Raw genomic sequence first — 17,015 nt, forward strand, 5'->3', positions numbered from 1 at the left:
GGCACTTCAACTGTGGCTGCAGGCAGTCTAAATCTGGGTGGGGAAAGGGAATGAATCCTCAGACAGGACCTACATGTACTACTGCTGTCTCCTCAAAGATGTTAAACTGAGATACTCAGCCTTCGTCTCTAACAGTTGCCACCCCAAAAAGATACACGTGTCAGAAATAGTTTGTTAATACATTTCATGAGAAAATTTTTTCCTTTGTAAATGTTTAATGTGCATCATCAAAAAGTATGTGGTAACACGGAAATGACTCAGATGCCCAGAATATGCTGAAGGAGTTTCCTGTTCCTTTTCCCCATTCATCTGCAGGAACTACTAAACTAGGGAGCCCCCAAATGAAAAGTGAGTTCATTTCCAGTATTTCAAAGCGGGACAGCACAAAGTACCAGGGACATGGATTGCCATGAGCATTTGTGTATGTGTGGGTGTAAATATGCCTACATGAGCAGGTATGTGTGAGTTTGCAGATGTACGTGTGCATACAGAAGCATAACGTGTGTATGTTTATACAGACACACAACACACACAGACACATCATCCGAGAGCTCTTCTCCGGTATTATCTACTAAACATGTTTTATCTGCTTCTTCAAAGACAGCTCAGCAACTTCCTGTTCAGAACTTCTCCCTGGACTGCTGTTTCATACACATGGTCTTACACTGTGTCTTCTTTGGGAGATTTGGAGGTTCTCTTGAGAGAAACCCCTGTTTCATCGTAAGGCCAAGAATAGTGTGCTTTTCCTAAGCAACTGATCTGTTTTTATCTTATACGTACTGTGACCTGTATAGCTTATCAGGATTGTCATTTTTCACTGGTTACCAGAAAACTTAGGGCCAAATGTGTGGCCTTCTCATGGCAAGCATGTAGGTCATTGAGTTGGGCATTCTTAGCCTTTTTGTGATTTTGTTCTCCACCTTTTTTTTTTCAACTTTTTAAACCCAAGCTTTAGTTCAACAAACTAGATTTTATGTATCTTTAAAAACCACATTAAAATTCTACCTAATAAGGTGAAGTGAAACTCACTCAATTAAAAAAGTATAATATACATAAGTACAACAAATGCTCATGTCACTGAAGAAATCACATTATTTATTGAAGAAGGTGTTACTTTTGTATTTATGGTTTGTATGGAGAGGCTAAGTAACACAGATAAAAATCTCTAGCTCAATTTTTAACACTTTATATTTGCAGTAAGCAGAACATAAAAAATGAAAGCTGTTTCATCCCAAGTACTATTAAAAATTTAACAATTTAAAAACCTTACAATATAAAAAATTTAAAAAGTAAAAAACTCAATTTGATGATCTACAGGACTGGTATGAGGAAGAAAAGGGTGCCCTGGCTCCAATACAATGCATTTTAAGTTCTTACCAATTGCAAATTTAACTTAATGTCAACGACCAATTTGTTTCAAGACAAAGGTGAGTAGAAGTTTTATAATAAGCTTGTACTTTCTCATATACCATGCTTAAAATTCCCAACGCTTCTACCGTCTTTGGCAAATGGTTTTTACCCAGATACTGGTTTTAACATGTACACGGTTTACTTGCAAACCACAAAGCCATTAATGTGAAATACTTACGGGGTGCTGAAGGAGATATGGTTGCGGCTGCATCCAAGAAGGACTTTGCACCTGGAAAAGGGAGGATGTCGAAAGCAACATTGGTTTCCATTGGAATACCACCTATTTCTCTAGAAATCTTAATCATGTTAAAATCTACAGAAGGAAAATAAGGAAACAATACTATCAACGATTAAAAAGATTAAGGCACTGAGAGTTCTTGGCAAACTGGTCACTCTGAATAGGATGAAGTAATTATTTAAAACCAAGTTCCATTTGCCCACTCAAGAAGTATTTACTGAGTATCAGGCACCGAAAAGAGAAAAAGGTGAATTAGACATGGGCCCCACCCTCAAGACATTTATGGTCTAAGGAAGGGAGATAAACAGGCAAACAACTCAAGTAAATAGTACAAAGTGTTATCATCAAGGTATGAACTAGGTACGTTAGGAATACAGATAAATGAGAATGATTTCCAGCACATCTTTTTAGAAACTAACCCTTAAAGTATGTGCTTATTCAAAAAGAATATCCAAAGTTAATCCCTCTTGGATACCTCGGGCATTAGGTCTCAGAAATCCTGTCTGGTGGTCAATAGTTTCTAGTCAGTGTGGAAAAGACAAATCTGAAATTCAGATTTAGCAAATTAGACGTCAGTAACTAGATCTTGACATGTACAGTCAATAGGGCATTCACACAGTAGACCCTCCGGATTGAGAAATCAGATGTGAGAGTCAGGTTCTGTGGCTGGAGAGAACGCCGGTGCAGCCTGCCACTCGAGAGAAAAAACAGATCAGTCCATTTCGTGATGCCCAGAACTGTCCTGAGACTATGTAATTTTTAAAAAGAAGTTTCAGTCTCTAATTCTTCACAACAAAACCCTCCTGTGTCTTATCCCCTACGGTTAACTTCAGAGGTGCTATAGAGAGGTTATGGGGAAGAAGGTATTGTGATTTACCTTGATAGCAGAGCCCCGATACTTGTTTTCTCTGGTTTCCTTTGCCACCTAAGGCAGACCAAAGTTAAGTGCTTCTGCCTTGTTAACATTTCAGTTATCTGGACTGCAGCCTTTCCCCATTGGGGTATTGGTGGTTTCCTGCAGATGCCAATTTCTCAAATCCAATTGTATAAGCATATGGTGGTTTAGTGGAGAAAGGCTCACTCCAACACGAGTGCAAGGCCTTCACTGAACAAATCACGGGGAGGCAAGCAGCTCCCTATAGACCCCAATTTGGGCCAGATGCTCCCATTTTTTTCGTATGCTTCAGTGGTCTTAATAACCTAATACAGTTTTATGAGGTTAGGGAGCTTATAACACCTAACCCAATTTTCTTTCTTAAGCAGCAAATCAGCTGCTGTCAATTTCTATTCCTCATTTTTCCCTAGCTATAAAATGGGAATAATAATCTATTTTCTATGAACTCTTTACCAATGGTTCTTTACCCTTGTTTGGGTCATGGAGCCCTTCGAAAACCTGATGAAAGAAACAGACCCCCCCCCCCCAATTAACTAAACAGATCAATTTTCCCCAAAATGTTCCCATAAGCAACATTTTCCAAACATGTTAAGGAAATCACAGATCATTTAAAGCCCATATGCTGACGCTACTGGGTCCCTGAAGTTATGGGGTTAAGAATCAGTCTTCGAGGTTATGGCACTGAGTGTCAGGCAAGTGAAATGAAATTCTACATGTAGCTTAGGGAAATACAGAATGCCTAGGAGAAGAAATCACGTCTTTGAAATGAATTGCTGTTTCTAGTTAGGTATAGCGTATCTGTTACCAATGCTGGTCTCCTATTTTTTTTTTTTTATCGTATGGCCAAGATGTTCATTGTTTTTATAGAAAAGAGGCGGTGGGGAAGATGCAGTAATAGCTGTAATATATCTATGGCAGCATACATCCAAATCAATATGGACAATCTTTCATTTGCCTGAGCATTAGCTTACTTGGTCCTGTTTTTAGGGATATACATCAATGGCAGAGGGTTCCAAGTCAGATAGTTAAGAAAGAAGACTACCTTTCAATATCAGATATAGGAATTGTTAATTAGGGAAAATACACTAGAGCAGATCTCACTGAGTTTTATATAGGCAAGGAAAACATAGAAATCTTAAGTCCAAAATAATTAAAAGGCTTTAAATAAGTGAATACTATGCCCAGCAGACTGAAGCACCAGCGTAAGTAACATAACAACCCAGGAAGATAAAAGAAGAGACAACTCAGGGAAAGGAGGAGAAAAGAACCTAAAAGCTGAGGAGGGCTGTGAATGCTACCTTAAAACTTCAGGTTCAGTGCATTTAACCACTTCTCTTTGTTATTGAAAGCTACTTTTATGTTTTTAGACAAAACCACCTTTATGATATTGCTGATGTTAATTAATTCATTATTTAAAAATGTATAGTGAATATACTCTTACTAGCCAGCTAATCCTGCATATTAATGATGAGATAATAATCATAGCTAACATTTGTTGAGTGCTAAATACGCCAGGTATTGTACCAAGGTCTTTACATAGTTTCATTTAGTTCTTATAAGAAGCCTATGAGATAAAAACTATTATTATCCCCATTTTAAAGATGAGGAAACCGAGGCTTACAGAAGTAAATTAACACAGTCAATAGATATTGCAATCCCCTACCCTCAGAAACCAGGGTTACATCTAATTCAATTGTTTTAAAAACAAGAATACACAAAAGTTTAGTTTAGTCACACAGGATCTCAACAGTCAACAAAAGAGAACTATATTCCTGTCTGTAACTGAACTTGGTTACAAAGTTCCTGTTTGGGCCCAGGCAGTAACCCTGTTAGAGGCACTTTGCTAAGGAAATATATACAACACCAGGTTCGTGAAGAACAGGAGCTAAATCCTGCAATAAAATCCAATCAGTATTATATCAAGCTGTTTAATGAGATCTTGGTTCTCAGTAAGAAATTTATTTTAAGGTAAAGCTTCCTCACAAAAATAACCTTAACAGGGAGTCACCGCCTTTCTTTCTTGGCCTCAAATCTCACTCCACTGCTCATTTAATGTTTTGTAATATTGACATATCTGTATGTATTCGCATGTTTACTTGCTCTTTTGTTAGTTCCTGCTGACGAATAAACAAAGGCAAGTGGGCACACCTATTCTGTATTTCACCTGATGCCAATTCTCTTTAAGTTTCGATTTCTGGGGCACATGGTGTCCAACAGCAGGGCTCGTTGTAGAAGAAGTATTTGGGTTCACCTCAATTCTAAAGTACTATGATTTCAAGGACTGGCAAGTGACAACCATTTCCCCGTTTTACGTTCTCCTACATAAAAAGTAAATTAGTCTGTCAAATAAAAAGCAGCTTATTCTAAGTTGGGTATCCAAGCTGCATAACATATGACTTAAATTTCACGATAAATGCTCAAAATTTTAAGACGCATAAAAAAGTGTAGCAGTGATTCATGGTCAGCAAGTTGTCATACTCTTGATGAATCCTAATGGTACAAACCTGGTAGGCAGATACAGGAGACGCAATATAGGGTGTAATAGAAGTTTGAGTGATCATTCGGTTTGTAGCAATACTGTATGGTGAAGGGTAAAATCTAGAACAAACACAAAAGCCTTTATTAAGTAATCCTTTAAATAGAATATTTCACGGAACAAACGTCTGACATTTTCCACCTTCACATTTTCCCTTAAGCCATTATGTATTTATCTTAATGACATACCCGTTCTGAATAGCAGCTGTGGTTGGGTCATAAGTAAGTGTCATTCCAGCCTATGGGAATGAAAAAGAAATAGAAACATTCATCTGCAAAGGCACGATTTAAAAATTCTATTTCCTAAGTCATGGCAACATAAGACAGTGATAGTTTAGTAGCATTTGATAAAATTGGGAGTGTCTGTTAGACAAACGCAGTTATAAACTCAACATGAGAATTAAGCCCTAGATCTGTAGTAACCATTAGTCACAGGCAGCTATTTAAAATTCAATGAAACACTGAGTCCCTCCAGCACACTAGCTACATTTCAAGTGTTCAAATAGCCACACGTAGTTAGTGGTCATCACTGGGCATATTCTACAACGCGTCTATTGGATGGCACTTCCCTAGAGGTTCTTGAACCAATCTGCTACTTTTTGTAAAAATAATAATAATTCATTGAAAATAAATATGGGGAAATGAAGGTCCAACATTTTTATTAAGAAATTGGGTTTTCTGTTTTTAAACATTATTTGAAAGAATTAGTCAAAAAACAAACAAAAAAAAACCCCCATCAACAAATATACTATGTACTTTAATGTTACTTAGGATGATTTCTGAATAACTATAAATGTAAACCGCTCTAAGAAATCGTGACATTAAAAAAAAGTACGCACTTCTTAACAGCAATTTAAAATGCTCCTTTACTTTATGCGTAGTTAGCTAGGAAATAAACATAGCTGTTTCCATCATCTATCTGTCTGTCTGGCAAACCGTCATGCTCTTAGCACCATCTCCACTGGGAAGGGTTTTAATTTGACATTATCCGGACTGTAAAGTTTTGGTTCTGGTACCTGTTACACAGAAGTGTGGCGGCCAGGTTAACATGATGCTTGTGTAACTATTCACATAGGCTTTCACGATTACACACCCACACTAAAGATTCAGGAAAGAACTTACAAGTCTCACCTCTCCTTCTCTATGCCATGGTCTTCCATTAGGGATGTATTTGTTTGGGTTCTGTCTCTTCTTCTGTCCTCCATCCGCAAACTTACACAACAAAGGTTCTGTAGGAGCTGAAGGAACAGGGAGGAAGAGTATGAAACCAAAATGATGTGTGCATACGGGTGACAAAATGTAAGTGAATTTCTTTAACAGGAACAGTATGCACGCTATAAGGGAACTGATAGAACGCTTTCAGGCAAAAATTTACTCAGACCCTTACAAGATTATCCACTGGTGAAAAATATAGTACAGAAAACGTATGTTATTCTTTTTAAACCAGAATGTAATGAAGACATTTAAAAAGCTATTTTTGAGGAAGCATAGGAATCTTTTGAGTCACTTCTGCCACTTCTTTAGGTGCAAATACACTTCCTTTCATCCTGGGCCCTCTCCAACTCCACCTCTATAAATCTTCAAATGTAAATAGGATCGTGTCATCCTTCCCTCCCCCAACGTAAAAACATTCCCGCAGCTGCCCGTATATAATTCCTCAGAGAGGCCCTTGGCTTCCCCTGGTGGAAAGTAAGTCCCCCTTACACCCCTCACGCTGTATTTTTATTCATAGCATTTATAACAATTTGTGAGCACAGTTATTTGTTTGGTGTCTGTCTGTCCTCTAGAGTGTAAACTCCATGGGGACAGTGACATCTGTCCTATCCCCAGGGGCTAAGTGGCTGGCATGTTGTGGGCACTTATTACATCTTGGTTAAATCGATGAATGAATCAAATAGGTCTGTTCTCTGTTTATTTTGGGATCCAGCATTGAAGGTAGCAGTTGTGAGAAAGCTGAAAACACCCTATTTAAAGGTTTTCTGTGCCTTTAATCATCCCGTTTGGTGTTGCTTTACTCTATGTGTATATCATAAAATGATCCAAAGAACAACTCAAGAAACTAACAGAAAAGCACAAGACGCAAGACTCAGAGACTATCTCACATGGATGCATAAACATTAAAAAAAAAGAAAAAAGAAAAAAAAAAAACGGGAAAAAAAAAGGAGGGGGGAGCGGCGATGGCCTAGTAGACTACCTGTGACTTTTCCTTTCCTTTGCTTCAATATAATGGAAATCGCGGTGTGTTCCTGGAAGCTGTGCATGTTTCTATATGTTTCTAGTTAATGCAGTAAAGGCAGTCACACCTTCCTGTCTGGTTCTCACATTCTGTCCCTGTCTACTGTAGAACCGTGATTACTACTTTCAAGTTCTGTTTCAAAGTTAAATAACCAGGAAGAGAAAAATATTACTGGTGGAAAATTGAGTCCTTTCTTCTTTGCCTCTTATTATCCTAATTCATCTCTTATTTTATATCACTATTACCCACCCACTAATGACAGGGTACAAGGAATAGTGACTCCTAACACTTCTCTGCCAAGAAATACAACACAACAAAAAAACTCCAATGGCAATTGCTTCTCAGTGAGCTGGCTAGGCTGTTGTTTGGCACTCTCTCCTCCTCTCCCTAGTGTGACACTCTCTGGAGGGACGGGCTGGAATGTAAACTCACTTCTGTACTGCAGGGACTAGGAGGTGAGAGCAACAGTGTGAGGTGTCTGGTGAGAATATAGCCTTGGCCCCACCTTTCACAAAGGGGTCCTTTGTTTTCCTTCTGATGCCATCTCCCTCTACCACCCCCCAGACTTACCCAAACAAGGAACTTCCATTTAAGGCAAACTGGGTGTGATGGAAGATGGACTAGGGCCAAATCCTAGACTGCAGATGAACTATTCTTTTTCTCTTCTCAAAAACAATGAAAAAAAGGCATTGACTTTTGGAAATTTCCACCTTTACAATTCCAGAAGGTAAAATAAATGAGTGCAATGAAGCAAGAGAGCTTTCTAACCACGATGAAGCATTTAATTCTACAACTGGGGTGTTTAGGGATAGATGGGAACTAGGACTAAGGGAATACAGACTTCAAGAAGGGAAGGGAAGGGATAAAGGGCAAATCCTTCTGAGTAAGGAGAGTATCTTGTCTGTCTATAGCTGTGGATGTCTCACCTTGACTTCTAAGGACAAACTGACGACTCAGACAAAGAGAAGCAACTCTCACCACAGACCTACCAAGGTCCTTAGAGCATCAAATGTTTTCTCCAGGGAGATCTGAGGTTTTAGGATTTTGCCTTCTCATCACCTCGTCGGGGAAGGGAGAGAGAATTACCTCTGTGGTGTTGGCACTTTGTGGGACGTCACTTTGAGGAGATGCTTTTACCTTGAGGCATTATAAAGACTAGCTGCTAGACTGAAATATAACTTTTTATTTTTTTTAAGAGTTCCCTTGGCATGGAGAGTAATGCAAAGAGACCATTTTCCTCCTATAGCATCACTTCTTCCCAAGAAAGAAGGCGGCCAGTTTGGACTCATTCTGGAAATATGCTATAGGCTGCCTAAGCAGGCAGGTGTGAATGAAAGCAGTTATTAGCAATGCCTGGAGAGCACTGAAGTGGCACATTTGTTGAAAGGCCAAGTGTCCCTGGTAAGCTGCTTCCAACCCATTGCCGTTCATTTAGACTACCCTCTTGTCAAAGATAAAGCAATCTCAGGCAAAAATAAAGCCTGTTAAAAATGTACAATGATGAGGTAAACTTCAAGTGAGTGATGGCATGTTTGTAAATGTATCACTTAAAATTAAAAAACAAATAGAACAGGATGTAGTTGAACCTTTCAAAAATGAATTATATTTACTAGATGATTTTGTGCTGTCATTGAGACATTGTTCCCTTCTAAAACCAAAAAGGTAAGTAGTTATATGTTTGTCTACCGACAGGTGTCCTGTATCTTAGGAAAACAAATTTCTTATTCTAAAGGATTATGGCTTGTAGAAATGATACATCTTTTAGACAGTTGTTGGCTTCCTGTCTCAGGGAAAGAGGAGTGCCCCAGTATTCCATGTGAAGCAATATAAAATTCTAAGAGCTTCCTTCTTTCCTCCATTAAAGTTCCCTTTGGTCTATTCAGCAGTTGAAATTTTTATTGAGTGTCTACTATGTACAATGCATAGGGTTAAGAAGTAGGGTTACAGTAATGGATAAAAATAGGCTTGCAGTCTAATGGGAACGAGAGAGTACTCAATCTTATGAAAACCCATTTAGCCATGTTTGGGACAGAGCAGTGTTTTTAGAGACGTTTGTTTTTAACAAAAATGCCACCCAGAAGTGAAATACCTCTGATACAGGAACAGCTGTATTTCTTTTCATAGATGCTGCTTCCTGTACTTGGATGACGTTAGGAGAAACAGCTTAACCTTGTAAGTTCTTGGTCTTACTCATTACGAAGATTGTGCCATGCGCTCCAGGAAAGCAAGTATGCAAAAATTTCTTGAAGACACGCATGTTACCATTAAGCAGAGCAAGGGTAACATGATTTCAGTTTGATTTTTGAATCAAAAAAGAAACACACATACGCAGATTTGTGTCCTGGTCCACTTGTTTTTCAGTGTGCACGAGCTTGTTACAAAATGAGTTTCTTATTTGACTGGCCTATCTGGGGCTTATTCCAAACCAGGAAATAGTCTCCAGTGTGCATTTTGGAGCCTAATACACAGGTGCCAGGTGCAAGATTGGGTGGCACATGCTATATGATGTCAGCTTGTTCTAAGACCAGTTCTTTAGGTGCCCCCCCCGCCCCACCGATTGTTCTTTTTGGAAGGGACATATTAAGGAGGACTGACGTGCAGAAAAGGAAGTGCCACGAATACTAGAGCAACATGATTTACTACTTTAACTTTCAAATTAATCACATCAACTGAAGTTAATTACATTAAAAATTAGTGTGAACGGCAACCCATAACTTCTATAAGCTTGGTCACTTTTCTAGATTAGCAACTCTTTACCTTAGTAACTGCAAAAAGTTCTGACAAATGATTTGTGATTTAAGATATATTCCTGTGTTACAATGACATACAAATTATACAGTTGCCCTTAATCAATTTATTTTGCCAAACATGCAGAGTATTCTAGGCTGAATTTTCCCTTAATCACAGTCTTTTGGGTTTGTAAAGGGTGTGCCTCAGATTTTATCCCAATCAATATTCTGTAAAATATAAACTGCCCTCAATGGAAGTTTTTCCATCGGTTATGGAAAACTAGCCCAACTCAGTAACTGTCTAGCTAGCTTTCTTTCTGATAATGCTGCCTACTTTCAAACTTCCTTAACTAACAACAGGCAAGGAATTATCTAGGGCTCTTCTTTTAAAATTTTCAACTGAAGAATCCAGAAAGTATTATTGTTTTTTTGTGTGAGATCTTTCAGGTCAGATTCTCCTCCTTATTATCCAAGACAGAAAAGTCATTTTCTCGTTCATCAGAACCAACAGGAGCACGTACCTCCAAAAGCTTAACTACTGTAGTATAACCATCCACGGGCAACACCACAAATGCAAACACTGATTCTGATATTTTGGGGCACTTATTAAGAGCCATCTGAGATAACTGGGTTTACTGGGTTCTCCAATGTGCCTTCAACAGGGATTTGCGAGGGAGACGCTCTTTTACAAACGCCTGACTTTGTGCACTAACCACACCACCCCTAACAGACGATGAGCCATCTGGGAGAGGCCCGTAAGAACCACTGCGCATCTCTCTGCAGTAGTGTATCTGTCTTCCGAAGCTCAAACGCTACAGTGCTTTATGCTCAGACGCCTTCCCGTGATACCCACACTAAACATCGCTTCTAGAAGGCCCACTTTGACAAAGCACTAAGCTTATGATTCGACCTCCTGGAAGTCATCCTCACATATCTAACCGGGTGTTTCAGAGGACTCGAGTTCTCTGTGGTTTGTGACAGAGTGGACTTGGACTCACTGTATTCTAACAGCTGGAGACACTGTTCCTTCCAAACTCCCATTTTTCTAGGTATGCAGTATTTTACGCCCATCAACATTCTATCAAACGTAAACTGCCCTCGATAGAAGCTTCTCCATCAGTTGTGGAAAACTAGCCCTCTCAGCAACTGCAATTAGCTTTCTTTCTGATAATGTTGCCTACTTTCAAACTTCCTTACCTAACAACAGGCAAGGAACTACCTGGGGCTCTTTTCAAATATTTTAACCTAAGGATTCAATAAAAATGATCCATTTTTTATGTGTGTGCCCCCTCTTTGTTTCTAACTAAATCCTACTGTCCTGCTCAACCACAACTCAGGGCTACAGCTTTTGCCTACAGATGTCTATCCTGCCACGCCTGTTCTGGGAGGTTTCCATCTCTCCTCCTTTCCTGGTCCTCATCAAGTGTTTCCATCTCCTACACAGCTTTACCTATCAGTAAAATAATGATTACCAACATTCAAGTTCGGTTAAATAAATAAACAAAAATGCAGTCCTTTCCCATCACTCCAACATAAATATTTTAATATTCTGTATTTATTACTTTTCGAAGTCTGTGTTTACTTTTTCATATTTGCAATGATGGTCCTTTTCTTCTACCATTTACATTGTGGACCTTTCCCTATCTTGTTATAGAATCATTTAAAAAAAGAAATGGTTACATAGTGTTTTATTTGAAAGGGGATCATATACACTTTCTTTGTTATAACACTGTGAGAACCTCTGTGGGTATCTTATTTATCTCCCAAACCCAGTGCCAACCTCTCTACTGGTGGTCAGACTGCTTGGTGGTTAGCATGCTGGCTCTAGATTAGTCTTCCTGGGTTTGAATTTGGCTTTGCCATTTACTAGCTAGTGACTCTGGGCAAGTTACTCAATGTTTCTCATTTCATAATCTGTGAAATGGGAATAGTAATAGGACTTACTTCAAAGGATTGCTATACTCAACATAGAAAGTACTTGGAACAACAGCTCAATGAATATTAGCAATTGTTATTACTACTATGAGCTGCTGTTGTTGAATTATGGCTCCTCCTCGTGCCTTTGAATTATTAAGATAAATTCTCAGGAGAGGGACTTGGGTTCAGGAGTTATAAACATTTTTAGGGACTGGACTGTTTCCATGGGACTTCATTCTGTGGGATTGTATAAGCTGGCTAGGTTGCTGCTTTGGCTTCACACAGAATGCACAAACGTTCAAGTTGTAGTTAAGGATGAAGTTACTGACAAATGCCTTTTAGGAAACGATTTCATTGTAACACCTACAATCTGCTACCCAAGATCCTGAGGCTTTAACAAAGTTTTTCTCCATTATTTATTGTTCCTGCCTGGCAGAACTGGATAGTGAAAACGTGCAGAACTGATTGGAACAGCCTGTTGTAGGCTGGGTGTGATGGATGGTGACAACAACGACCCGAAGGCAGCCCCAGCCTAAGCCTCACGTGGCACGCAAAGCTTTTTCAGCTAAAACACTGGCACCTTTCCAGCTGTGGTCCCTTGTCACTTTTTAAAAAATAGACTTTCCCTCCTTGGTGGAGAATGGGTTTGAGTTTGGGATCCATACGATGGCCCTCACCCCACTGGCCGCCCAGGACGGTCCCAGCATTCTGGCTTTCGTGGCAGTGACTGCTCAACAGCGTACAGCTCTTGGAGACCAGACCACAACAATATGCGCAATCAGACACTGCTCCGTTGTACATGCCAGGTGAGGGAGACAGGAGCAGATGACAATCCCAAAGGGACGATCGCATGTTCTTATGGTACCAGGTGCATCACACACATTTCTTTTGTATTGGAGTTGCCAAAATTTTCTGTTTTCACAGAATAACAATGCTTAAGACAAACATTGAGGGAAAAAAATGGGTAATAAAAACCCTTGAAAGATGTCCAAGCCTTTTTATTAGAGTCGTAATTTTTCTTCTAAACATTACTTTTCCTGCCTCCTGGCATAGGACGATGCCCTAATAATATCACCTATATACACAGAATTATGAAATGTGGGTAAGAGCAGCTTTCAAGCACTTCTGGGCACATACCCAATCTAAAAAGTCAGAGTAACACAGAAAGCAGATGTAAAACAAGCTGAGGTCTTTGGATGGAGTGGGCCAGCAGTCACACATGCACTTCATTGGAGCTCCTCCATGACACAGACCAAGCTTTGGGCAACGCGGCAGAATGATGCCAGCACAATACTGAGAATCTAACAAGCACTCACATATCCAGTGACTAAACACTTTTTTGCTTTTTCTTTAACTCTCTGTCCTTAACACACAGGGACGTATTCAGACTCCATTAATGTCATGGTGAGGTCCAGAAAGAGAGATGGGTGATCACATTGCCTCCTGAAGTGAACACATGTGTGGCCTTTGTTCGTGTGTGTGTGTGTGTGTGTGTGTGTGTGTGTGTCTCCCACAGAGGCAAAAACAACAGGCACAGGGCAAGCGGCTCCAGGAGAGTTCCAGCTAACATGCCATGTGCATTAGTCTTCTCAGAGACTGCACTTTCTTCCAGGAAGGTACTGGAAGATAATTTTTTAGACAAATCCTTGAATCATGACCATGAGTGACAGTGTTTCTGCCTTGGGAATGTCTCCTAATTTGGACATCAGCTCTACCTAAAACTTCCCACCCCCTGTTGCTAACATTCATTGTGTGGGAAACCCCCACCATACTAATTCTCCACAATGGAATTTTTATCAAGCAAATATTAAGTAGTTATTTTAAACCTCAACCAAATTTATCTAGATTGTTCCTCAAAGAAGTTGTTGGTTCTTTTACCTCAGTTGGGGACCTTCTAAGCAAATCTGACTTATCACAAAGCAGTTAGCACTCAAAAACAAGATAAATCCAAATAACGGACAATGTGTCAAATTTTCAGGAAAATGTGAGACTGGGTGGGGAAGGACAGAAGGAAAGGCCTGTTAGGAACAATTACTTTTTTCAACACAGACTACAGTGTACATCTAAAGAAGAATGTGCTAAACAAAAAGGTAAAGATTCTTTGAAGATATGGTAACACCAAACACAAAAGCACAAGATTTTTGAAAAGCAATTTCAGAAAACAGATTGCGTAAAAATTATAATGTGGATTTTTACAGAACTATAAATATGTACTACACTATGTACCATGTCCTAAGCGAGGGTGGGCCATGTCTGGCATGGGGGAACCCAACCACATCTCTCTGGTATGAAGAGTGTATTGGCAGGAGGGTGGGTGGCATGAGATGTGACAATACATGTGCATAGTGGCCCTCCTTCTGCTTAGCCATCTACAGACTGTCTGAAGAGTGTCACAGTTAAGATGAGTCCACTGTTCAGTTTGTTAATTTTCATAAAGTGTCTCTTGGGGACTGTATCTAACGTGAGTTTCTTTTTTGAACTTGGCTCCAATGTCGTAGGCAAATTGCCAGTTGTGCAAGAATCTGAATACTCTGACACAAACCATCCTGGTTAATTCTGCTTATGCTGGTTAAACAACTTGCATCATTAAATAAACCATCCTCTGACTATATTTATGAATGTTATGTCTGCCTAGCAATGAGCCAACATTATTTAAACACTACAGTGGAGGCTCATTCAATTTACCCTTGCCTGACAATATTTCTGGTTTCATCTGGTTCTACTGAAAATTATCATATTCACTCGGAGAAAACCGATGTCATGGAGTAGCCACTCGGGTAATTTGAGGGAGAGAGTAGCATCTAATAGACAGGTAGTCAAAGAGAATTCTCATATTAAATATACAAAAAAGAGGGGTAAAAATCCAGAGAAGTTGAAAACTGTTTCAAATTTTGTTGCGGGTTCTCAAATCCACTGGGGATTTATTTTGGGGAAAAGTTGAGTTCACTGGGACATTGTGCTTCTAAGTCCCCGCTTTGCACACTTCAAAACTGTGCTTGAAGGTAGTTCAACATTGTTTACATGCAAAAAGGTATCCCAAAAGGCTCTCAAAATTGCCATGATTATTGTGATGAGCTCCACGTGAAAAATGCTCTTGGACACCACTAGATAATCTCTGCTGTTACAGGGCGACACACAAACTTTTTGTGCCTAGTACCGAATTAAAAACAAAATAGCCCCTGCAGCCAAAGTATTTGCAGTCTAGTTGGGAACCAGATTAACTAACATACAGGAAAGATCATTAAACATGAAAAAATGGCATGAAATTAAGTTCTGATTTAGAACAAAGAAAACGCCTTAACTTTACAGCTGCCCACCCCCCTAACAATGATGATCTCAACGTAAGGAATTGTCTGTGTCTTGGGCCCCGTTTGATACTTGGCACAATCTGAAAGAGACTATTTTTTACTAGTTGCAAGGTACAGAGAATCCTACAATCATTTACATGCGGTTTGGAAATCAAGGTCTTTTTGTCCTTGAATAGGTGTGGCCAAGTCTTCAAACCCACTTCAAAAAAAAGTTAAATGACACAACCCTGAAGTCCTCTGGAGAAAAAGGAAACTGTCCAACCTCCATCCATCTGAGAGATACACTGAGATCTGCTTCACTTAGGGAACTGGCAGACCTCATCTCAGGCTGGTAAAACATCAAAACAAATGTGTGCTGGGATGTTTTTCCTTCTCAAATTTTCCTTGTTGTACGCAAGAATAAGCTGAGAAAATTAAGAGGTCACAGGTGGGTGGATAAGCAACCCTTCGAAAGGACTAATACTCTGGGGCCCAGACTATGCAAAGGATGACACAGGAAGGTGAGGAAAGCCCCGAGGGTCAGCTGTGTACAGGGATTAATGCAGAAGGCCTCACAGGCCAGGTTTACAGAAGGTTCCCCTGTATGAAATTTCTCCCTTGTCCTTACTTGGTTGGAGGGTAAAAACATTCCTTTTCCTTTTCTTTTCTTTCAACTCAAGGGTTGTTGGTAGAAGAAAACTAACTTGAAAATCAAAAAGGAAGCTCTTCCGCAAGGTTGAGTTCCTTGGAACAGTATACGTCCAGGTATGATATTTTATGCTCCAAATCTGTGTTGTAGGCAGTTCAAGCTCATATACCGTCATGCAAACTGTGTGCTGTTAGGCTTTCGTATTAGGTTGGTGCAAAAGTAACTGCAGTTTAAAAAGTTAACAAAATTGCAAAAACCACAATTACTTTTGCACCAACGAATACAGTCTGTGGTATCACGTGTCCCCACATAGGTTTTCTTTGAAGTGCGACTCAACTGGATACAGAAAATTAGAGTGAATCCTAATCCTCCTCCTCAGCCACCTGGAACTTTGGGGCTTTAGCAGAATAAGTACTGACTACTAGTTATACATGCATGACCTCGCACATGGAGGAAAAACTGAAACGTCTTCCGGTTTGTGGTCAGCCACTAGCATGCTAGCTTGTAAACAGGTAGTACTGTCTTAGAGAAGAGTATAGTGAAATTCATACAAAACCAACAAACACTTACTATTACTTAGTATGGTTTAAGTACGGTGCCGGGCATGAAAATAGAACGGTGAGAAGACAGTTTTTGCCTCAAGAGAGCTTCCAGTTTAATGGACTGATACAGGTAAACATGTTAAATGCAATGACACAGGTGAGTGTCCTCAGTGTGCTATGCAAACAGAGGGTAACCACTGAATCAGAGGAGGCCCTTGAAGGAAGAGGCAAGCTTCAACAGTCTAGAAGGGTGAGAAGACAGCCAGGTTAAAGGGACCAAAGGGATCCGAGAAATTGGAAACCACGTAAGAGAAATGAAGCAGCATGGTATGTCTCACGTACCATTTGTAGTTCAGTTTTGGAAGAGGATAAATAGTACGGCTGGAAACAGGGACACAAGACTGAACAACAAGGCAATGTCATTCTAGGAATCCTGGATCTTTCTTCACATGGGGTGTGTGTGTGTGTGTGTGGGGGGTTATCAGTCAAGTAGCACAGAGGCCTATTACTGATCTAAGTCTCCTGGCTGCAGGCAGGGGGGATAGCTGAGAGAGGAAGGTCTAGAAACAGGGCAATT

General features: G+C 39.8%; 1 protein-coding gene across 11 annotated transcripts in view; it reads right to left on the minus strand.

The window, feature by feature from the left end:
• RBMS1 (RNA binding motif single stranded interacting protein 1) overlaps positions 1-17,015 on the minus strand; it is a 198,191-nt gene that overhangs the window by 7,533 nt on the left and 173,643 nt on the right. For 4 of the 11 annotated variants that reach the window (XM_019727264.2, XM_074337073.1, XM_019727266.2 and 1 more), the window contains exons 7-11: positions 6,201-6,316; positions 5,268-5,317; positions 5,048-5,141; positions 2,526-2,573; positions 1,589-1,639 (exon numbers count right to left, since the gene is read on the minus strand). In XM_019727264.2, the coding sequence (XP_019582823.1) occupies positions 1,589-1,639; positions 2,526-2,573; positions 5,048-5,141; positions 5,268-5,317; positions 6,201-6,316 (359 nt within the window). The remainder of the gene's footprint in view (positions 1-1,588; positions 1,640-2,525; positions 2,574-5,047; positions 5,142-5,267; positions 5,318-6,200; positions 6,317-17,015) is intronic. The other 7 variants (XM_074337078.1, XM_019727267.2, XM_019727269.2 and 4 more) reach the window with 3 other exon arrangements.

Source organism: Rhinolophus sinicus, linkage group LG01 (genome assembly GCF_036562045.2).
Source record: "Rhinolophus sinicus isolate RSC01 linkage group LG01, ASM3656204v1, whole genome shotgun sequence".
NCBI classification, from domain to species: Eukaryota; Metazoa; Chordata; class Mammalia; order Chiroptera; family Rhinolophidae; genus Rhinolophus; species Rhinolophus sinicus.